Genomic DNA, 24,756 nt, shown 5'->3' with positions numbered 1-24,756 from the left:
CAAAACTGCAACATCCCCACCCAGACGCTATGGGCACATCAATCAACTCAAACTCGTCACACTAACTCCTATTTCTCTCTCAGGACTGAGACTTACTCTTCTACCCAACCTCCCTGTAGCAGCTAAATTCCTCCAGGCCAGAAACTCAAATTCCAGGCCAGCCTCAGAAACACTACTAACTCCATTCCCTTTAACATCTAGCCCCATGCATGACACCATGTTCCGCCTCTGGGAAGTCTTTTCTCTGTACTCTTCTCGGCTACATCCCCGTTGCTATAATCCTACGTGGTACTCCTAAACCCCCGCATGAATTATCGCAAAGACCTCCTACCTTCTACTTTTCTCTCTCCCCCATTCCAATTCATCTTTCACACCGTCACCAGATTAATCCCCCTGAAGGATGATGGTGAGCATAGCACACTTGCTTAAAAAACATTCAATGGCCTTCCCTGCATTCTGGATGAAGTCCAAGCCTGGCTTTAAATTTCTACAGAGAATTTCTAGAAACAACCATGAAATTAGCCCTCTTTTTCTGGCCAACATAAAAATTATTTTAACCACTAAAAGAGGAAATATACTGTATTAAAAAAAAAAAAACCAAGGGAAAAAATCCAATTCAACCTGTTTTCTGAACAAGGCATAAACATGACTATCATTCAAGATGGAAGAGTCAAAGAAAAGTCAGAAGCAAATAAAGAAAGAAATAAATCCATCCATAGTTGGAAAATGTTTGGTCATCGGCAAACAGGAATGTCGCCTCCTTGAATATAAATCTAAATCTAGTTCCTAGGCTCCAAAGACTGAAGGGAATTAGAGTAAATATCATTGCTATATATGAGCGATTTCTAAGACTCTGCAAGCTTGACTTTTATTTTCCTTACTATAGCACATTTAGGTCATTCTCCGAAAGAACACACTCAGGAGAGATATTGTAACATGGCTACTATTTCTGATCAGTTGTGTTTTGCTTTTTGAGGAACTTACAGTATAAAGAAAAACAATGTAACAAAATAAAGACTGATGTTCCCTGATCAAGTAGTATTTTATCCCATGACAAGTTTGAAAACATCCTCGCATATAAGAATAAATATCCCCTATAAGTAATGATTCGATCGGTACTCACTGATCCAGTGTTCACAGCCACTTTACAGAACATAATCACTGTGAATAACAAGAATCAACTGTATCTCTAGGGAGCACGTTTTACTTGCAACATGAAAATCACTAAAATGGTTAACTACAGATGCACATAAAACATGATACAAGGAGACTGTTTAAAAATTAAGTACATTAAATGTAGTAAAGTCTAGAGCAGGGATGGCAAACAGATCTCATCTTGCACATAAGCTCAAAAGAACAATGAATGAGTTCTGCATAAGGTGACTTCGGCAGCTGTGCTCCAGAATACCAGGGAAAGAGTACTAACTGCAATCAGTAATGCCGGTCAGAGGTGTGAGAAGGATGGGTAAGAACACTCGCATCAAATATTTGCCATCCCTGGGCTACTGTACTGGAAATAATCTCCAAGAATACACAATCATACAGTTACTTACTGCTTCAACAGAGTTACATTCCCGTCTGGTTTCTAAATAACGTAGTGCTCGTTTTTCTTCTTCTTTTAATTTAGCATCTGCCTGCCCAGAAGCAAAATAGCAATCATTTTTAAGAATATCAAGGGAAGAGCTCAAATTATCACATATACTAAGTTCTGACTTACATATTTCATATAATTCTGTACACCATTTTGTTGTAAATACGAGGGTGCCTGTGTTCTATAAAATCTCTCTGTTGAATCCAAGTATGCCTTCTCAAAATTGTCCCTATAAATTTGAAGCTTATCTTCAGGATTAGAACAAAGGTTAACTGAAAAACAGAAAATAAATTTTACTCTAATTATGTTTCAAATCAATATTTTGAGTACAATAAATAACAAATAGTGAGGAGTCATTATGTGCAAGGGACTGTGACAATGCTCAAGAGAACATAAATCATATTCCTTCTCTTTAAGAGACTTAAAAAGGTAACAGCACAAAGCACTGAAATGACAAATAGTACAGACAGAATGGGCTATCGTATTTCTGAATAGGAAACAGAATGACCTCCAACTAGATGGTCAAGAAACCATTCATAGTTGAGACAGGATTTGAGATGAGTCTTAAGGAAAAACTAGAATTTACACAGAAGCTAGTAAAGTAAGTAAATATCGGGAAGTACCAAATCACAAAGCCAAGTCAAGGTAAAATGACCACATTGTCTGAGTGGACTGTAAGGTTAGTAGAAAACAAGGTAGAAAGGGAAGTTAGGAATGGTTGTAGAGAGCCTCAGCACTCAGACTAAGTGACCTGATTTCAGCGTGGTGTACCACTAAATGCTAAGAAAAATACTAACTAAATAGTACTTAAAAATTAATCTTGTGAACAGTTCATGGGTTAAATTATAGCAATAAGATCACCATAAGAAGACTGTTTCAAAAGTCCAGAAGCAGAGCTTACACAGTATAAACTGGTGTCAGCTGAAATAAGGAGGAATAAATTTCAATGACATGGCTACTAACGAAAGCCTAAAGACTTTGATACCTAAAGAAATATGGGGCAACAGAAAGAGCCAAAGATAGCTAAAGGTTCATTAATACAAAAAAATTCTTACCAAGGCATACTTTGTGCCCACATTCTATGTTCAGTAAAGATACAGTGTCAACAACACAGTTAACTGAAGTATGATGACAGGGAGGCACCGGTACTAGGAAGCAACGTGAGAGGGCCCTGACCTAGTCTGGGAATTAGGAAAGGCCTCTGCCAGCAAACAGGAGGAGGCTGAGCCACAAGTAAAGCGGAAAGAGGAGTGTTCTCAGAGAAAACAGCGCATCTGATTAAAAGAACAAATGAGAGTATGATGGTCAGAAACTGAAAAGTTCAGAGAGGAATGTGTACATGGAATAAACGTACTTCCTGAAAATATAAGTACAAAATCAGTTACCACCTTTCTGAGTTATTGATTCAAATCTACGGTTTCTCTAGTTTAGGTCACTAAAAGGATTCACCAGCCAAGAAATGAGTGAGATGGAGAAAACCAGTATTAACCACAGGAATATGGATTTTTTCTATATTTCCTTGAAGAGATTTAATACCTTCTGTGGGCTCTTAAAAGCATCTGGCATCAAAAGTAGGTGTGACTATTTGATAACACAGATAACTGATCGTACTATTCTGTAATGGTCTCAGAATTTCCATAAAAAATCATGATCATAAAAGTTCAGAACATACCATAGGATTCTCTAACTCCAATGACCAGCTGAGAATCAAAAGCTTCTCCTAATCTTTCAGCATGTACCAGCTTCATTGCACTATCTTGGAGTCTGTTTTTTATATTTGAAAAGATGGACTCATTCCATGTATCAAGCATGAGCTAGGAAAAGAAGAAATATGCAATCATCTCAATTATTAATATACCAGGTACCATACAGAAACAAAAAATTTAACTATAAATACTAAAAAAGGAAATCAAATTCTTAGGCCTATATTCACTTGAATACTTCAGGGAACTAGTGTATTTAAGTTTGGTTAAATGTTAACTTATTTACTGGATTTCCCATCTGAAAATAGTACAAATAATAATACAAATTTCAAGTGGTTGTTGTAAAAATTAAATACAGCAATACATGGAAAAGCTTACCTCTCCTATAGTTACAAGGTTAAATTTCAGTAGTATTGGTGTTTGGAATGCTCATATACATATTTGTATAATAAACACATGATAAATGCAAAAAGCACCAAATGAAAACCTGTGTGATACTGGACCTACAAATCCACCTGACAGATGTTCCATTTAAATGATGGCAATGTTATACACATATCCGTATGTATTATCATTCCAAGAAACTGTGTCAGATACAGAAAATACATTAATGACAACAGCATCAGCATCAATGATAACATTAGCAGGTATACAACATTCACTGTATACCCAGCACCGCTCTAAGTACTTTTCACACGTAACTCATCTAATCCTCAATACCAATATCTCCCTTTTTAGAAATGTAGAATCTGGGACACTGAGAGGAAAGCTAGTTTCCCCACCCTTATACAGCTCATAAACGGCAACACTGGGATGTGAATCCAACAGGTATGGTCCCAGAATCTACGCTCTTAATCATTAAGGGGTGCTGATTCCTATAATCAGTAGGGAATGGTATAAATTAAGAATAACAAAAAAACAAGAGAGGATAAGATTATGGAATTGCAAATTAAAAAGCATCTAGAAGTACTTTTCTTTTTCTTTTTTGGGGGAAGGGGGATAATTTCTCACATTGCAGTTATTTCTACCACCGGAGAACCCCTGGGTGTCTAAATTCACAGCATCCCTGTCCATATCAGCACAAAGTTTAGAGTTGGGAAGGAACAGGAATGCCTACGCCACTATTTGAATGCCTGACTTTGTTGCTATAACCTTCACAGCAAGTAGCAAGTTGCTTAAAGTCCAAGAGGCATTTTTCACTTTTTTACTTTTCAAATCTACGTTTCCACTTGATTCTCAGAAGCAGGAATACATATGCGAAATGAGGACAGAGAGTTTAGGTCATTACTGATTGAAGAGTTGAAAAGAAAACCTGGGATTCCACTTTCAGAGCTGAGTTCTTTCCATTAAATCACGAGGGGTTACTGGACACAGAGCTTCTAACTAGAAACCATGCAAAAATATGAAAATAAACACAGTACATAATGAGTTCATGGTAACTGGAAACAAGTAAAAAGATCATGAAGATAACAATTTCGCCACAATTAAACACAAAGATACAAGAAGGTAACCTAACAAGAGATTTTTGAAAGAGGAAAAAAGTAATTTATAGGAAGGTAAAAGTAAAAAAGAAGAAGAAGGAAATACTGAAGATAAAACCAAGAAAAGGAGAAAGCAAGGCGCTACCATCTGAGGACACAGACACACAACTTAACACCATGCAGCATAACGACAGAGGGGTGCAGCTAAACGTGGAAGGAAGAAGGTTGGGAGTACTCAGTAAAACCCGGCAAGAGTCAAAGAGGAATCTATACCTCGAGTAGAAAAACCACTTGAAGTCTGAATTACTTTCTGAAGTTGTAAAATTACCTTCTTTCTGAAGATTAGGGTAAAAAATGCAAAATGTAACTTACTTTTCGAACAATACTGTCTTCTACAGTTGATTTTTTATTGCTGCCCTGTTTACCCATTAAAGTAATCTCCAGCTGACAAAAAGGCTTCGGTAAAATATCACACTGTGTAAAGAATTTTCGCCATTCGACAATATATGCTTTTAGCAAAGCTGTATCATCTTGATGGCTCAGTACTCGCTGAAAAAAAAGAATCATATGAATGTGAAATAAACACAGGTAGGTGCTTGAAAGAATAACAGAATATATTCATGCTATAAATATAAAATATATAAAATTATATATATACATATATAAACATACATATAAAACTTATATAAAAATATTTTATTGTACAATCTATATGATATCCAAGAGAAATCAAAACATGTTCACAAAGACTTACTGTGGCAATCATGTTGGTACATACATAAAATCATAATGTACACATGAAACTAATAAAACGTTTTACGTCAGCTGTATCTCAATAAAAAACCCTGATACCCTAAATCCTTAAGCTATCATCTTTTTATCCTCCCCTAACCACCATTCCCACCCATCCCTTCCCCAACCCTAAGCAACCACTAATTTACTTTCAGTGCCTATATATTCGCTTGTTCCAGACTTTCATATGAATGGAAACATGTAATATGTAGACATTTATTTTATTTCTTTAAAGATTTTATTTATTTTTGAGAGAGGGCGCGCAAATGAGAGAGGGAACACATGTGCATGAGCAGGGGGGGAGGCAGAGGGAGAGAGAGAATTCCCAGCCGACCACACACTTAGTGCAGAGCCCTATACATGGCTCGATCTACCACCCCAAGATCACAACCCTAGCTGAAACCAAGAGCTGGACTCAGTCCACCTGACTGAGCCACCCAGCGCCCCCAACATGGGGCCTGAACTCATGACCCTGAGACCAAGACCTGAGCTGAGATCAAGAATCAGAAGCTTAACCGACTGAGCCACCCAGGCACCCCATAATACGTAGACATTTATAACTGACTTCTTTAACAGTTTCAGGGGACCCCCGAAGTCCTCGGATGTATCGATACTTTATTCCTTTTATCGCTGAACACTATACCATTTTACAGATACACCACATTTAGTTTATCTATTTTGTCCACTGATGGACATCCAGGTTGTTTCTACCCATTGGCTACCATGAAAAATGCTGCTATAAATATCTATGTCCCAAAAAAAGTTCATGAAAAACCTGTGCACAGTCACCAAGAAAAAAAGAGGACTCGAACAGTACCAGAAATGAAACAGGAGACATTACCACTGATAACACAGAGATACAAAGGACTGGGGCTCCCGGCTAGCTCGGGTGGTAGAGCACGCAACTCTTTTTTAAGATTTTATTTATTTATCTGAGAGCGAAAACAAGAGTTGGGAGCAGGGAGCACAAAGCAGGGCTCAATCCCAGGACCTTGGGATCATGACCAAGCCCAAGACGGACGTTTAACCCGACTGTGCCACCCAGGTGTCCATATTTTATTCTTTTTGATGCAATTGTAAATGGGATTGGTTTTTAACTTTCTCTTACTGATACCTTGTTTTAAGTGTATAGAAACGGAATAGATTTTTGTATATTGATTTTTTAACGTGCGTCTTTACTAAACTCGTCTGTTCTGACAGTTTTTTGTTAGAATCTTCATGGTTTTCTCTATATTATGTTATCTGCAAATAGTGACGGTTTTACTTTTTATTTTTTTAACTTCTTCCTTGACTTGGATGCCTTTTATTTCTTTTCTTGTCTGACTGCTATCAGTCCTATGCTGCATCAAAGTGGTAAGAGTTGGCATTCTTGTCCCATTCCTGATCTTAGAGGAAAAGCTTTTAGCTTTTATCCACTGAATGTGATTTTAGCTGTGGGTTTGTCATATACTGCCTTTATTATGTTGAGGTACATTCCCTTTATACCAACTTTTTAGGAGTTTTAATCATAAATAGATGTTGCATTTTGTCAAATGCTTTTTCTGCATCTATTTGAGATGATCATATGATTTTATACTTCATTTTGTTAATGTGGTGTTTCACAAAGGTTTGCTTGTGGATGTTGAACTAACCAATCTTGTATCCCTGGAACAGATCCCAGGAATACCTAGGAATAACTTAGCCAAGGAGGTGAAAGACCTGTACACTGAAAACTATAAGACACAGATGATACAAATAGAAGACACAAATACATGGAAAAATATTCGGTGCTCACAGAATGGAAGAATAATAAGCATTAAAATGTCCACACTACCAAAAACATACAAACTCAATGCAATCTCAATCAAAAGTCGAATGGCATTTTCCACAGAAAAAGAACCAAGCCTACAACTTGGAGAGAACCACAGAAGACCCAGAACAGTCAAAGCAATCTTAAGAAAGAACAACAAAGCTGGAGCATCACCTTCCTGACAGCAAACTATGTTACAGAGCTCCATCGTCATCAAAACAGACACAGAGATCAGTGGAACAGAACAGAGAGCCCAGAAACGAACCCACACGTATACGTTCAGTTAGTTCACAACAAAGGAGCCAAGAATATACAACGGGGACGGACGGTCTCTTCAATAAATGGTGCTGGGAAAACAGGACGGCCGCGTGCAAAAGAATGAAACTGCACCACTATCCTGCACGATACGCAAAAGTTAACTCAAAATGGATTAAAGACTTGACCCTAACACCTGAAACCATAAGACTCCTAGAAGAAAACCCAGGCTCAGGTGAGCTCCTTAACATAGGTCGTGGCAATGATTTTTTTGAATATGGTACCAAAAGCAACAAAAGCAAAAACAGACAAGTGGACCACCTCCAACTCCAGAACCACAGCGCAGCAAAGGGGCCCACGAATGTGAGGAAGACAACCTTGTAAAGGGAGAAAATCACTGCACATCGTGGATCTGACGAGGGGCTAACACCCAACACAAAGAACTCCTACAACTCAGGAGCAAAAAATAAACAATGCGACTGAAAAACGGGCAGAAGATCTGCACAGACGTTTTCCAAAGAAGACACACCGAGGGCCAACAGACACATGAAAAGGTGCTCAACGTCACTCATCATTGGGGAAATGCATATCAAACCCACGTGAGCTATCACCTCACACCTGTCAGAACGGCTAGTATCAAGAAGGCAAGAAAGAACAAGTGCTGGCCAGGATGCTGTGAAGAGGGAAACCCTGTGCACTGCTGGTGGGAAGTAAAATGGTACAGCTGCTGTGGAAAACAGTATGGAGGTTACTTGAAAAATTAAAAACAGAACTACCATATGACCCAGCAATTCCACATCTGGGTATTTATGTGAAGAAAACAAAATACTAACTTGAAAAGACATATGTACTCTCATGTACACTGCGGCATTATTTACAATAGCCAAGTTACAGAAACCACCTAAGGATCGACTGATAAGTAAGATAAAGAAAATGTGGTATATAGACACAATGGACTATTACTCAACCATTAGAAAAAAAAAAATGAAATGTTGGGGCGCCTGGGTGGCTCAGTCATTAAGCGTCTGCCTTCGGCTCAGGTCATGGTCCCAGGGTCCTGGGATCGAGCCCCGCATCGGGCTCCCTGCTCAGCGGGAAGCCTGCTTCTCCCTCCCCCACTCCCCCTGCTTGTGTTCCCTCTCTCGCTGTGTCTCTCTGTCAAATAAATGAATGAAATCTTTAAAAAAAAAAAAAGAAAGAAAAAATGAAATCTTGCCATTTGCAGTAACAAAGATAGATCTTGAGGGCATTATGCTAATGAAATAAGACAGCAAAAGATAAGTATGATTTCATTTACATGTGGAATTTAAAACAAAAACAAAAAACCCAAGCTCACTGATACAGAGAACAGACTGGTAGTTGCAAGAGGCAGGGAGTGCGGGGTGGGACACAAATGGGCAGGAGAGTCCAAAGGTACAAATTTCCAGTTATAAAATAAATAAGACTGAGGAAGAAGTAATGTAGCATATGGATGGCAACAACAGTTAACCATACTGTATTGAATATTAGAAAGTTGTTAAGAGATTTTAAAAGTTCTCATCACAAGAAAAAAAATTCCATAACCATGTGTGGTGATGGATGTTTAGACTTATTGTGGTGATCATTTCATAATATATACAAATATCAAATCATTGTGTTGTTCACCTAAAACTATTAATGTCAATTATACCTCAATTAAGAAAAAAAACTTACACACAAATGTTTCTAGCATTACTCAAAACAGACAAAAAGTAGTAACAACCCAAATGTCCACCAATGATGATTAAAAAAAGATGTTGTGTAGCCATACTATGGAATATTATTCAGCCATAAAACAAAATGCAATATGGATAAATACTACAATGTAGTTGAACCTTGAAAACATTATTGTCAATGAAAGAAGCCAGTCATAAAAGGCCACATATTGCATGATCCCATTTATAGGAAATGTACACAACAAACAAATGCATGGAAACAAAGAAGATGAGTGGTCGCCAGGGTTTGTGGGGAGTGGGTCATAGGGGATTAACTGCTAATGGGTACACAGTTTCTTTTTAGGGTGATGAAAATGTTCTAGAATGAGTAGATGATGGTTGCACAACTTTATGAATATACTAAAACCCACCAAACCTTATACTTGAAGAGGGTAAATTTTCTGGTATGTAAATTAAATCTCAATTTTTTTAAAAGATGGCGGGGTCTATTTCTCCACCACTGGTTTGGGCTGGTCCTGTGACTATTTTGACCAACAGGATGCAGATGTGACACCGTGAGACTTCTGAACCAAGATCTGAGGAGATCTTGAAGATTCCACTATCACCTCAAAAGCTGGGTTCCCCCAGAATGGGAAACCACCTGAGGGAGAAAGGCCCAGGTGAAAGCCAGCACCAAATACCAAGTATGTGAGAAAAGCTCTCTTGGATCATCCAGTCCCGGCAAAGCCACCAGCTACCTGCTGGCACATTAATAAGCTTAGGAGAAATCAGGTGAGACTAACCCAAATTGCTATACAAAATTATGAGCAAAAAGAATACTTATGATTTTTTTTTTTTTAAGATTTTAACTGTTTATTTGACAGAGAGAGACACAGCGAGAGAGGGAACACAAGCAGGGGGAGAGGGAGAAGCAGGCTTCCCGCAGAGCAGGGAGCCCGATGCGGAGCTCGACCCCAGGACACTGGGATCATGACCCGAGCCAAAGGCAGACATTTAACGAATGAACCACCCAGGCGCCAAAATTAAATACCCTAATAACTTGCCAAGCATTGTACATTTACTTTTTACTTCCCATTTTGTCATTTCAAGTAATACTATAATCATTTTAATGCATATAGAAACAATCTCTCCTGTTTAAGAGATTTGGTCCTCCTAACTAGATAAGTTCAATTAGTCTTAATAACTGACTAGTAAAATAACTCACAAAGCTAAACCTTCTTAGAAGTTTAGAAATCAGGGGTGTGTGGGTGACTCAGTCAAACGTCTGCCCTAGGTTCAAATCATGATCCCGGGGTCTTGGGATCAAGCCCTGTGTCAAGCTCCTTGCTCAGCGGGGAGCCTGCTTCTCCCTCTCTCCCTCTCTCCCTCTGCCCCCCCCCCCACTTATGCTCTCACTCGTCTAATAAATAAAATCTTAAAAAAAAAGAAGTTGAGAAATCATATAGCTATGTCTGGCATTATTATTCTCATCATTTAAACACTCTGAATTAGTGACACTAAACCTCATCCTCAGGGTCTTACTAAAGTCTACATTCCAGACTTCGATGGGTCGTGTTATAATGAAACACATATTTTTGTTTTGTAGTGTCAAGTGTATTTTTTAACATTTGTTAACAATATCTAAGATGATTGTTTAGGAGCCCATTTCCAGAAACTGAAGACTAAAGCTCTATCAATTTAAAATAAACATAATTTATATTATCACTGAAAGTCATAAACAGGTAAGATGATATGCTTTCCAATGCATTATTTGTAAATGAGTTCTGGAAAAGTATACTTTTGATTCAATTGTGATAAAAAAGTATATATTTTTCTAAGCAAAGTCTGAAAATATCATATTCATTAAAAGAGAATTTCCTATAAAACTATTTTCTTTAATTTTTCATTTATTTGAAAGAGAGCACATGCAAGAGAGCATGAGAAGGGGGAGGGCAGAGGGACAGACTCCCCGCTGAGCAGGGAGCCTGAAGTGGTCCTCCATCCCAAGACCTTGGGATCACGACCGGAGCCAAAGGCAGACGCTTAACCAACTGAGCCACCCAGGCGCCCCAAAACTGTAATACATTTTAAAAAATTATTTATCAGGGGGCGCCTGGGTGGCTCAGTTGTTTGAGCATCTGACTCTTGGTTTCAGCTTGAATCGTGATCTCAGGGTCTTGAGATTGAGCCCTGTGTCGGGCTCTGCACTCAGCACAGAGTCTGCTTGAAATTCTCTCTCTCTCTAATAAATAAATAAAATCTTTTTTAAAAAATCATTTATCAAGATGACAGAATTAATGGTGATAGCAAAACATTTCATTTTGTAAGTAATGCCCCATGTGACATGAATCTTTTAACATCATGGTGGTGGCTATTAGCAGAATTAAATATATAACAATCAGGTACTTGACTTCAGTATCTTTCTTTAAATCATATATAGAAAAAGAATATATATAGAAACAGCACTTTTAATTGAGGATAATGATGTGCTGTCTTGACAGAAATGTCACTAAGGGGGAATAAACAACCAATAACAATCATCTCATTAACAAATTTAGTCAACACGGGGCGCCTGGCTGGCTTGCTCAGTAGAGCCTGCAGCTCTTGATCTCAGGGTTGTGAGCTACAGCCCCATGCTGGGTGTAGAGATTGCTTAAATAAATAAATTTTAAAAAACTTTAATCAGCAAATGTCAAAAGTCAATGTGATATTTTTAAATTACTTCTGGGAGTCCTACATCAGAAAATGCGATATTCCCTAAATCTTAAAATAAACTTAATCTAAAGATGCAGAACTTACTGCCTGTGCTTGCTTGATAAACTCAAGAATATCTTCTTTTAAAGCCTGATGAATTTTTGCTGGACCTTTATCATCCCAGAGACAGACTGCATGCACATCCCTGTAAAAATAAAGCAGGTAAACAAACATGAACACTAGAACAAGTACAAAGACAAAACTCACATCAAGTTCTGTGTGCATACAGTTTCCATGGACCATGCTACACCCAGCTGAGGGTGGATGAATCCATTCATAAGAACCACAAATTCTTTGTAAGTTATCTAACATACACACATATTTGTTTCTACTTTTATTTTATTTTCTTTGTCATTGTTTTCCTCCTTAAATCTCTGCTTACTGTTTATCTTTAATTATAAAAGCATGCTCCCATCTTTAAATCCCACACCCCATGGTTAACCACTATCAATTTTTTTTCATGTAAAGTATAAGTTATTTTAATTCTTTACCACAATATATGTAAACTATTCTCTCTTTAAAAAAAGTAGTCATTTAAATACCAGCAAGTCTCTTAGCTTCCCCCATATATTATATTTACACATGAATTACCACTGTATCTCCTTTATTTAATTAAAACACAACAAAAACAAAAGCTCTCCTAAACTGGTATACAAGAACTCTGACTTATAAAGCTGACACGATAGATATTTATTTAATAGTAATACAACATGTTCAAAAATTAATTTCTCAATTACCAAGTTATAGAGTAGGCAAACTCCTAACAAAAGGATAGTCTTATTAATTGAGGATTCTTTTATTCAAAAAATGTTCCCCAGTGACTCATGTAGTACCTAATGGAGACCCTGCTATAAAAAATGTCAAGGAAATCAAAATACGAGATCTCCAGAATTGTAACATTATAACAATGGCCAAAAAGTTTGTTTCATATCCAGATTCTCAGGGACATCATTGTAACTCAAGGTTCTGTCTGTATATTATTAATTTGAACTTGCCTTTGTCACCTGTTAAATTTAGCTTTCAGCTTAAGAGTGGTATCTAGCTCACTGCCTAGCATGCAGTGAACACACAAATATTTGCTGAACAACAACATAATCCGTAACATCCGATTGCTTACTATGCACCAATTACTATTCTAAGCTGTTTTAATTCATTTAACCTTCACCGCAACTCTGAAGGTAATACTATTTTTTTTTTAAGATTTTATTTATTTATTTGACAGAGAGAGGGAACACAAGCAGGGGGAGTGGGAGAGGGAGAAGCAGGCTTCCCGCCGAGCAGGGAGCCCGATGCGGGGCTTGACCCCAGGACCTGAGCCGAAGGCAGACGCTTAACGACTGAGCCACTCAGGCGCCCCAAGGTAGTACTGTTTTTATCACCATTTTACAGATGGAGAGACTGAGGCAAACAAAGGTTAAGGAACATCTCTAAGATTACAAAGCTAGTATACGGTGGACCCAGGGCAACAGGGCTAGCGTACGGTGGACTCGGGACCACACGGCTAGCGTACGGTGGACTCGGGACCACACGGCTAGTGTACAGTGGACCCAGGCAGGTGGGCTCCAGAAGCCACACAAAACCATTTCCCCAAACTTACTCCTGCACTTCTCCAAACCAACCATTCCACAAACAATAGCCAAAGTGAGTCTCTGAAACAAATCATATCATATTAGCTCCATATGTAAAACCTCCAATGGTTTCCCACTGATCTTTGCATAAACTGTGAAATGGGTAACTGACCCCTCTGCAATCTCACCCTATAACTAAAGGAATCCAGAGACTAAAAGAAGAAACTGATACAAAATAGGCTGATATAATTCAGTACGTGTACGACTACTGTGCATATAAACACAAGATGGTTCAGGAACCCAGAAGAGGGTGAAAGCCAAAGGGAGAAGCTGAGAGGTAGTGAGGGGAAGGAAGGCTCCCTGAACGAGTTGGTTTCCTGAGCTTAATCTCAAAGAACAAGTAGGAGTTTGCCAGGCAAAGGTGTGAGGAGGGTAGGAAAGGATATTTTATAAAGTAGCAGTATGAGTACAAAATTGTATATTCTCCCTCTCCCACTCCCCCTGTGTTCCCTCTCTCGCTCTCTGTCAAAATAAATAAAATCTTAAAAAAAAAAAAAGAATATATTATCTTGGAATATATAAACAAAGTGCTTTTTATTCAGTTTTGAGAAAGAGATAGAGCACCAGAGAGAGCGAGCAAGCAAGCACAAGCAGGGGGAAGGGCAGAGGGAAAAGCAGGCTCATGCTGAGCAGGGAGCCCAACGCGAGGCTCGATCCCAGGACCCCGAGATCATGACCTGAGCCTAAGGCAGACGCTTAACCGACTGAGCCACCCAGGCGCCCCACCCAAAGTGCTTTTAAAAAAAGGACATGTTGTAAGCAAAATTCATTTTAACTACTTAACTATATAGAAAAATCAGGGTGGGTGGGAAAGGGACAAAGTAAAGGTTTTTCAAAGGTTTTAAGCAATAGAGAGAAGAGATGGGAGAAGAAGCAAGAGGTAAGAAGTAGTCCAAAGGTTTCAACTTCCTTGGGTACAAAGAAAGCAAAAGAGAAAGTGTGACCCTGGTATAAAAAACAGGTATTTTGCTTTTGATTAATAGTAACACTATATGCTTCTGATGGAGAGTGAGAAATAGGAATGTAACCACTAATGGAAGTGAACTTTCAAATTAACAAAAATAAACAAAAAATGAAGAAACAAGATTAGCTACTAACTGATAAAGTTAGAGAAACAATAAAACAAGAATATCAGTTGTAACATTAAATAGGAACTCAATAAATTATCCCATTAGAAGACAGTATGTCCTTCAAAAGGACAAACAGTGTTATGATTTCCCTTATACAAGGAACTTGGAATAGGCAAATTCATAGAGGCAAAGAGCTCAGATCTTCTGTGTGGGATGATGAAGACGTTCTAAAAGACGGATAATGATGTTGGCACAACATCGTATACGTACTCAATGCCAATGAATTGTAAAATACCACTGAATTGGTTCAAGTGGTACAATTTATGTAATGTACAATTTACCAAAAAAAATTTTTTAAGGAAAAAAAAAAAGACAGTGTGTCTTAAGAGATACCAGGCAAATACAAACCAAATAAAGCAGGGTGGCAATATTCATTTATCCAAATAGGAATTTAAGGTTAAAAGAACTAGAGAAAAGAAATATTATGTAATGATAAAAAGCATTATTTATGAAGATATATCCAACTATTTACATTATTTCTGTTACTTTTGATACATATACATATCAAATATGTATGTGTATTAAAATATAACAAAATAATTAGGAATGAAAGAACTTGATACAAATACAATGGAATACTTAAAACATCCTTACTTATATTAATGAGGATGCATTTAGCTAAAACATTAAATTCAATTAACGGTGGCTCCGATTATTATGTTATTTCTCTTAAATAACTAGAAGTCGAGAGGAAGACAGCTGCTGGTGTCTGATCAGAGACTGAGAAAAGCATCTTTCTCTCTCCACTCTGCTACTTTAGCACCTCTTATCCCCGTGAGGGTTTAAAGGTGGAAAAGAAGGGCTGCGCTAGGTACATTAGTTTAATTCATCTGAAAAGCAAAACCTTTCTCAGAAGCCTTCCTGTAAACCTATTTGCTGGAACGGTGTCACATGGTGACCCAAACAGCAAGGGAACCTGAAGAAGTGAATATTACAATACGCAGCCGCATGGAAAGTACACAAAGCAAAAAAACCAGGAATGGGTGTGGCTTAGCTAGTCAGCAGTGTCTATCCCAAGATCTCTTAACATTTGAAAATCTAGACCAAAAAAAAATTAAGGACAAAGAGGAATTTAAAAATACAATCAATAAATATTTATTAGAGATTCTCATTACAACCATCAAAAAGATAATTTTTTCGGGGCACCTAGCTGGCTCAGTGGGTGGAGCATGCAACTCTTACTCTCAGGGTTGTCAGTTCAAGCCCCACATTGGGTATAGAGATCACTTAAAAATGAAATCTTTAAAAAAGAAAAAAAAAATTTTTTTCCTAAGAGCGTATGCACCCATATAAATTTTTTAAAGATATTTTTATAGGCTATTTCTCTGATCATAATCTGTAAGTAAGTAAGTGATCAAAAAAGACATCATTATTAGAAAGTAAGTCCCTGGATAATGCATGGATTATTTAAAAAAATTTACTAAAAACCGAGAAAGCAATGAAAAGGAAAACATTTCACACTGTAAAACCTATGGTAACAATAAAAGCAGTATTAAGAAAAAAAATGTATAGGCTTGAATGCTTTCATTTGAAACAAAAAGATAAAAGAACTAAGAATTCATCTTAAAAAAAAAAAAAACAGAAAAAAAATAATTCAAAGTAACCAGAAAGAAGACATTAATAAAGAAGCAAATCATGGGGGCGCCTGGGTGGCTCAGTCGGTTAAGTGTCCGACTCTTGATCTCAGCTCAGGTCTTGATCTCAGGGTTGAGTTCAAGTCCTGCACTGGCATGGAGCCCACTTAAAAAAAGAAAAGCAAATTATGGGTCTGATAATGAAAATAAATTGAATATTATTCTTCCCAAAGAACTAATTTTTGCCTTTTCCTTTTCTCTGTTGCACAATTATTTTGCATTTCATAAATTTTGGCTTTTGTCTTTCCTTCCTTGTACTTTCCTTAGTAGTTTTTTTTTTTTTTAAGATTTTATTTATTTATTTGAGAGAGACACAGTGAGAGAGGGAACACAAGCAGGCGGAGTGGGAGAGGGAGAAGCAGGCTTCCCACCGAGCAGGGAGCCTGATGCAGGACTTGATCCCAGGACCGTGGGATCATGACCTCAGCCAAAGGCAAACGCTTAACGACTGAGCTACCCAGGCACCCCTTTCCTTAGTTTTAATGTGCTAGGCTTTGTCCTCATTTCTTGAAATGAGCACGCAGATCACTGACTTCCAACCTCTTTTTTCTAACGTATGCATTCAAGGCTATAAACTCCTCAGCACCTAAGCTCTGCTTAGGTGGATCGCACAAGTTTTGATATGATGTACCTTATTAAAGTAATTTTTTAAATTTGGTTACATAAGAAGACCAATAAAATGGATGAACTCCTTAAAGACCAGATTAAAGAAAAATATGTAGGATTAGGGATGAAATACGAGATATACCCACATGTACAATATAAATATACTACTTATCATGCCATGGCAACAAATTTCAAAATCTAGAGGAAAAGGAAATGCAGTGTGCAAATAGACAATTTGTCTTAGTCCCAATTTTAAATAGAAGGTTTCCAATGTATCACTATTGGGATGATGTCTACTGCTAGAATACTTGCAGATGACCTTTATCAGATGAAAGAATAATTTTTTATTTTTCTAGTTTTTTAAGAAACATTTCATGTTTTTTCATCTACTGAGATTATCAATTTCTGATATGATTTTGACTTTTTCTATTTGTTTTCTGAGTTCAATTTTCATTTTATTTCCTCCTACTTTTGTTGATTTCTCTACTCAGCTTTTGAATTTTTGATTCAAGATTTCTTAAATTACCCTAAATGGTTGTATGAGGATACCAAACTCAGTTTGGAGCACTGTGTTCGTGTTCTGCTTCCTAGCTGGTTTCTGTGGAACAATTTTTAGCAGCTAAAATGTTTTGGTTTCCACTTTCTTATAATTTTGGATGGATCACGTCTGCCATTTTCTATTTATGTTCATCTTAAGATCAAGATTCCTAGTTTAGGAGCACCTCCTTCTGTCTAGTTTAATAAAGCTCAATTTCTTAATGACCAATGTTGGTAACAGAAGAAAGGGTACCTATTTCATTTCTGCAGGATCCTTAAATCCTCTAAATCCTTACCTGTCTGAAAATATGCTTATTTTGTCTTAAACTTGATTACAAACTTGACTACAGAATACTAGGTTTGGAACAATTTCCCTTCAAATATTTAAAGAAAATGTTTCATCAACCTCCTACATCCAATTTGGCCAATGAAAAGTGTTGGGGACAGTCTGCTTTGTTTGAGAGTTAACGGTTTTTCCTCACTGCAAGAAAACTGGGGTATTTTCTTTATCCTTGGAATTTTGAAACTCCTTAAAAGATATATCTCAGCATGTTTGCTAGCACTTTCAATATTAAGACTTGTAGGGATAGGTGGGAAGGGACAAGCATTTCCACCTGGGGAGTTTCCATCTTGTATTTTTGGACTATTCCCTCTCTCTACGATTTCTGTTCTCTCCTTCTGGTACCAATTTACCCAACTCTAGATCTACCTTCCCTATCTCTTTATTTCTATTTTATCTTCCATACTTTGTTTTTGCTCTACATCCAGGGAGAACTCTGCTTTTATTTTTCAAATCACTGATTTGGTCTTCTTTTATGTTTTAGCTCTTTATTTTATTTCAAAGATCTCTTCATCTTGACTTTCATTTTCAATTTAAGTTCTATCATTTTCTTCTTCTATGACATAAACTGGAGTTTTTAAAGAGTTCTTTCTAAACCTGCATCATCGATTTCCTCTACCTCTGAGGTACAGCCTCTAAGACGGCCCTTGATGATCCCGGTCTCCTGGTATTCATACCCGGGTACCGTTCCCTCCTACAGCGTACAAGCATCAGTCTGAGTAATAGCACATGACACGTGTGGTGGTTTGTCACTTCCAAAACTATGGCAGAAACACCACGAGCTCTGTCTTGGGAGTACCCTCTCTCACTCCGGGGAAAGCAAGCTGCCACATGTAAACTGCTCCGTGGAGGGGCCCACGTGGTGAGGAACTGAGCAGCTAGGGAAGAACTGACGCCTACCATCAATCCTATGAGTAACCTGAAAGATCACTCAGCCCCGCCTGAGTCTAGGCCCACCTCCGCTGCTGAGCTTCACTGCCAGCTTACCAGAGACCCTGAGTCAGACCGCCCGATCAGGCTGCTACCAGCTTCCTGACCCTCAAACGGCGACAGGGTAAGTGTGCAGTGTTTCAAGCTGCTAACCTTGAGAGTAATCTGTTATGCGGCAATGGACAACTGACACATGGAGACACAACAAAGACAGGGAGGCAGAAGACCATCATAATCGTTCAGATGAGATGGTGGGGGAAGAAGCTGGGATGGGAAGAAGGTCAATTCAAGAGACATTCAATAAAAATCTATGAAACCTAGTCATCAATTGAATATGAGGGAGTAAGAAAACAGGAAACTGATGGTAGCTTTCAGATTTTTGGTGTGAAGCTATGAACAACACATTTTTATCAATCTGAATACTGAGTACTTACAGAAGTTAAGAGACAGACCTATAGAAAAAACAATAGACCCTTTGAGTCTGGAAGTTCGACTCAGGAGAATAATCTGGATTGCTTTTGAGCCTGACACAGGCTCCATCCCAAGACCCTGAGATCATAACCTGAGCCACCAAGAGTCGGACGCTCAACCGAGTGCGCCACCCAGGCACCCACAAGAAAAATATCTTCTAAGATAATTTATAGTAAAGGGGCACCTGGGTGGCTCAGTCAGTTAAACGTCTGCCTTTGGCTCAGGTCATGATCTCTGGGTCATGGGATCGAGCCCCGCGTCAGGCTCCTGGCTCAGCACGGAGTCTGCTTGTCCCTCTGCCCCTCGCCCTACTTGTGCACACAATCTCTCTCTCTCAAATAAATAAAATCTTAAAAAAAAAAATTCTTTTTTAAGATTTTATTTATTTATTCGACAGCGAGAGACACAGCGAGAGAGGGAACACAAGCAGGGGGAAAGGGAGAAGCAGGCTTCCCGCTGAGCTAGGAGCCCAATGTGGGGTTCGATCCCAGGACCCTAGGATCATGACATGAGCCGAAGGCAGACGCTTAACGAGTGAGCCACCCAGGCGCCCCGAAGATAAATTTTTTTTTTTTAAGATTTTCTATTTATTTATTTGACAGAGAGAGACACAGCGAGAGAGGGAACACAAGCAAGGGGAGTGGGGGAGGGAGAAGCAGGCTCCCCGCTGAGCAGGGAGCCCGATGCAGGGCTCGATCCCAGGACCCTGGGATCATGACCTGAGCCAAAGGCAGGCACTTAATGACTGAGCCACCCAGGTGCCCCGATAAATTTTCTTAAAAATAAGATCTTGGGGTGCCTGGGTGGCTCAGTCAGTTAAATGCCCAACTCTTGATCTCAGCTCAGGTCTTGATCACAGGGTCGTGAGTTCAAGCCCCATGGTGGGCTCCACGCTGGGTGTGGAGACTACTTAAAATAAATACATAAATAAATAAAATGAAAATAAAAATAAAGTCTTACAAGTTGAAAATAATTTATGATTTAATTCTGGCTTCAATTTCACTAACCAGGGTCAAACCAAGTATGTGTCTAGAGCAGTAATTCTCAACTGAGGGACATACCATCCCCACAGAAGCTCATTTGGAGAAGTACCAGAGCTGTCTGTTTGTTTATTTCACTAATGAGGGGTGGTGGTGCACAGGGAATGTCCACTACTAGAGCGTCTGATGGTGAAAGCCAGAGGTGATAAACATCCCACAATATGCTAGACAATCTTTTATAACCACCTAAAATGCCAAAAGCACTCATACTGAGAATCAATGATATATGAGAAAAAAAGGAGGAAATAGTCAATGGAGTTTAATAACAGTATTTTAGTACCTAAAATTTAGAAAGATAAAAGCAACCTGAATGTTATTAATTTACGTGATCAAACAGGCTAAAATTTGAAAGGTTTTTTCTTTTTACGTTATTTTTAAAAGATTTATTTATTTGAGAGAGCGAGCGAGCGGGGTAGGGGGGCAAAGGGAGAGGGAGAGGGAAAGCAGACTCCCCGCTGAGCACGGAGCCCAATGTGGGGCTCAATCCCACAACCACCAGATCATGACCTGAGCCAAAACCAAGAGTTGGACACTCAAATGACTGAGCCACCCAAGCAGCCCTAAAATTTGAAAGGTTTTAATTAATGTAGGTCTTGCAATTTTGGTGATGACATGTTAAGATATATAAGAATCCTTTAACCAAAAAGGACTACATATTAAGTTACCTTGGGTAACTCCAAGGAGATCAGGGATTTTTAAAAATGATGTGATGAGACCATTAACTAGAGCAAGTACAAAGGTATTGACTATTTCTGCTTAGAAATGCACTTTAAGCAGGGAACACCAACACATTACCCTCCTCCCAGTCAGAAGTGCACAGAAAACAAGCATCATTCTAGATGATAAATGATATGATCAACACAAATTGACAGAAACAAAACAAAAAAAACCCACCACATTCAACATATTCATAAAACAGTTTAATCAAATAATTTAAGAAAAATATATGTACACATGAATGCTATATATTTCTAAAAGGGCTTAGCTGTTTATTGAACTTTAATTTTTCAAAAGGCAGAATCATGCATGTAAGTTAATATTATGCAACAAGTTCTACATTAGGGAAATTAGATTTTTCTTATGTGATAAAGAGAAAAAATGAGAACAGCTTAATGTGTATGGATTATTCAGTCACACATCTACAACTCTCGATACAGTACTCCACTAGAGCATACACAGAAAAGTTAAGAGCAGGTCTGAGACCACTATCCTTAGGAAGATGTGCTTACAAGGCTGGCCCTGGGCTGGTATCTGGGAACTTGGATTTTGTGAAGGTTCTCCCTGTTTCCTGATGAGAATCGCTCATTGTGCCTAAATGTTTAGGTAAACAATCTTATGTTGAATACCTGCTTTTCATCTAGGAGTCTGGGACTTTAGTTCATGTCAGGCGGAGGCTACCTATGTGACAGCCCCGAGTTAAATCCCCGGACACTGTCTTTAATGAGCTTCCCTGTAGACAGACTTTCACATGTGCTGTCACAATCAGCTGCTGGAGTCTCCTGTGTGCCTCCAATGGGAGAGGATGCTTGGAAATATGTACCTGGTTTCCCCTGGATTTGCCACCCACACCTTTGTTGCATTTTACTGTAATAAATCATAGCCATGAATACGACCATATCTGAGTCCTATGAGTATTCCTAGCAATCACTGAACCTCAAGGTGGTCACCAAACTGCTGACACAACTGGAGTCAGAAGAGGGATTCACTAAACCAGCTGGGACTCCCTGAAACATGGTGAGAGCAATGTCTGATAAAAGGAAGGATGAAATGATTGGACGATGAACCTTTGCTGTTTGGGTGTCTATAAAGTCATCCATGGTATGAAATAGCAGCTGAGTTGCATATGTTTTAAGAGAGAAGAGTTACCTAGGAAAGCTGAAAACAATAGCTCTAGCCCCTGGAGAGTTAGCTCGCTCAATCCCCCGGCTGCTTTCAGCCATGCCGACTCGAGTGACAGGAGAAATGGCACAGCCTGGCTAACACCTTTGGTTTTGTTCTTGCCTCCAACTGGGAGGAGAAAAGGCCCAAAGTTAAGCTTTGGGTGAACCAAAAATGTCAAATGTTGGCATTATTCTCCCCGCCGCCACCCCGAGCCATGGGAAATAATATTTAAGTCAGATCCTGGGGTGGGAGAAAGATTTAGATAAACCAGGGGAGAAAATGCTGGGGGTGAGGTGCTTGCAAGGAGAGGAAACCACTCGAGCTGTGTCTTCAGCCCAACGGCTGCTGCTGAAGCAATCCCTCCAGGCCCCTTGCATTCCAGCCAGGCTCTCCCAGCAACTCTAACGTTAATGTCAATGCTACTAGGGGTCTGAATAAATGTATAATGGGAAGAAAGGGGAGGTTTAAAAGATGGCTCTGTATTTTGTGGCTATAGCATCTGGATGTATGATCAAAAAAGATGTAAAATGTTACATGCTTGTAATTTCATAAATGCTACAGGGATTGCACCTATCAGGAAAGGCTGTCCCCCAAGAAGTTAGTGGACACAACTTCCTTGCCTTAAGCTGCTGGTGAGGGGATTGGAATTTAAAGTGTTTGAACAGAAAAAGTGATATTTACTATTATTTTTTACCTATTGGTATGTCTGAGAAAAGACAGACAACATAAAAACAAAGGAAACCTTCAGCTAGAAATACACTTTTGGAGTTTTAAAAAGCAGTTTTTAGTTGCCACTGAGCTCCTGTGAAATCAGATGTCTGACCCTTAGAGGCTGATGATTTTCCAGCCTGATGTGCATGTTTTTGAGCAAGTCAATTTGGACTCTTAGACTGATAAGATAAAAAGAGCTTACTTAGCCAAGTCCTGCTTGTCATTTGGACTTAGAACACGACTGTCTGTGTGTCGCCATCTTGGCTTTGCGGCTGCAGAAGAAAAGTTGCTCTTTTTTAGAATCCTGAATTCACAGATCTTAATTGCCTGGATCTGATTCTGAGCTGAAATTTGATACTGTCTGTTACTGGCTGTTTCAAGCTCAACATAAGCTGTGCTGAACTAAAGCAAGCACATGCTCAGTGAACAGCACTTTGACATGAGGACTGCTGCAGATTTCAGACACCCTTTGCAGAGCCATAAACTGAAAACATCCTGGATTCTGCCTGGACCACTTGAATCACTCCCAGATGCCTACAGAGAAGGGCGTATTCTTTGATGGCGCCATCTGAAGTCAAGCAGCTGACTGGCTCTATTTATCTGATACAGACACTAACCGCCCCCCCAACTTGCGGTGACCGCCGAAAGCGGCCAATGGGAGGGCAGGGACCCACCCCTCACACACTGGACTCCTGACGCCCTCTCCGCGAGGTCTCACTGTGACTGGCTCGTGTTCCGTTTTCAACAATGGATTAATAATAACCTGGCTCTACTTCCCTCACCTTCACCTCACCGTCCTTGTGCATACACCTCAATAAAACAACTTGGTTGTTAAACACAGCTGTCTCCAGAAAGGAGCGGATCTTTTCTAGGCTGCTCACTACATAAATGATCAGGACAAAGGCATGGGAGGTGACATAAACCTATCTTAAAATTTTCTAAACATTTGAGATTTCATCCAGACCAATACCCAAACACATCTTTCTAGTTAAGGGATATAAAAAAATAAAAAAATACTTTTCTGTAAAAATGCATTTGCTCCTCTTTCAAGTCCACATGATTGTGGGAAAAAATTGAAAAGTTGTCATTACTGAATGGGACACACTGGTTTTACAAGAAAGAAAAAACACCTATCTGAGAAGCAAAGGGGAGGAGGAAGACATTAATGATTTTTGTTTTTCAGAATGATTCTTCAAAGCTTTGCTGTCCTCCTGAAGGCAAATTCCTAGCACTGGCTTTCCTCACTGCTGTGGGTGCTCTGAAATCAAACCCAGGGCTCGGAGACAGCAGGGAGCAGCCAACTCCTACGCTTTCCACACAAAACCCTTCTAACATCATCCACACTAGTGAGGCAAATCCACTGGTGTCACGAATAAACAAAACAATTTGGGACTAATTTCCTTCAGGCAGTTCATCTGAAAACAAGGCCTGAACTGAATTAACAGAACGGGAATGAGAACTCTAGAGCTAAAGGTCCTCCGGGAGGAGGGAAACGGGGGGCCTTGTTACTGTATACTACCTGACCAACGTATGTCTCTCTTGGAGCACCCTAACAATCGTAAACTCTTTGCTTCTGGGGTACCACATATGCCCTCTGAGATTATACTTCTTCGTGGATGTGCTCTGATGACCATGACACTGCTTTAACCCTGGAAAGCTTTCAGGTGCGCTTCAACTTAGGGGCCAGAGTGGCGCTGTGCCTGAACTGATGCCTCAGGCCATGTAAAAAAGGTTCATATAGAAAGTGAAGGAGAAGGGCGCCTGGGTGGCTCAGATGGTTAAGCATCTGCCTTCAGCTTGGGTCATAAAT

At 39.1% G+C, this 24,756-nt stretch overlaps 1 protein-coding gene across 1 annotated transcript in view; it reads right to left on the bottom strand.

The window, feature by feature from the left end:
• Positions 1-24,756, bottom strand: part of CUL5 (cullin 5) — a 93,786-nt gene that overhangs the window by 46,091 nt on the left and 22,939 nt on the right. The window contains 5 exon segments of the mRNA XM_027579331.2: positions 1,554-1,634; positions 1,718-1,863; positions 3,264-3,405; positions 5,148-5,324; positions 12,084-12,183. Of these exon segments, the coding sequence (XP_027435132.1) occupies positions 1,554-1,634; positions 1,718-1,863; positions 3,264-3,405; positions 5,148-5,324; positions 12,084-12,183 (646 nt within the window).

The sequence above is a fragment of the Zalophus californianus genome, chromosome 11, assembly GCF_009762305.2.
Source record: "Zalophus californianus isolate mZalCal1 chromosome 11, mZalCal1.pri.v2, whole genome shotgun sequence".
NCBI classification, from domain to species: Eukaryota; Metazoa; Chordata; class Mammalia; order Carnivora; family Otariidae; genus Zalophus; species Zalophus californianus.
Note: the sequence above shows the minus strand (reverse complement) of the source record. Positions and strands in the feature narration are given on the sequence as shown.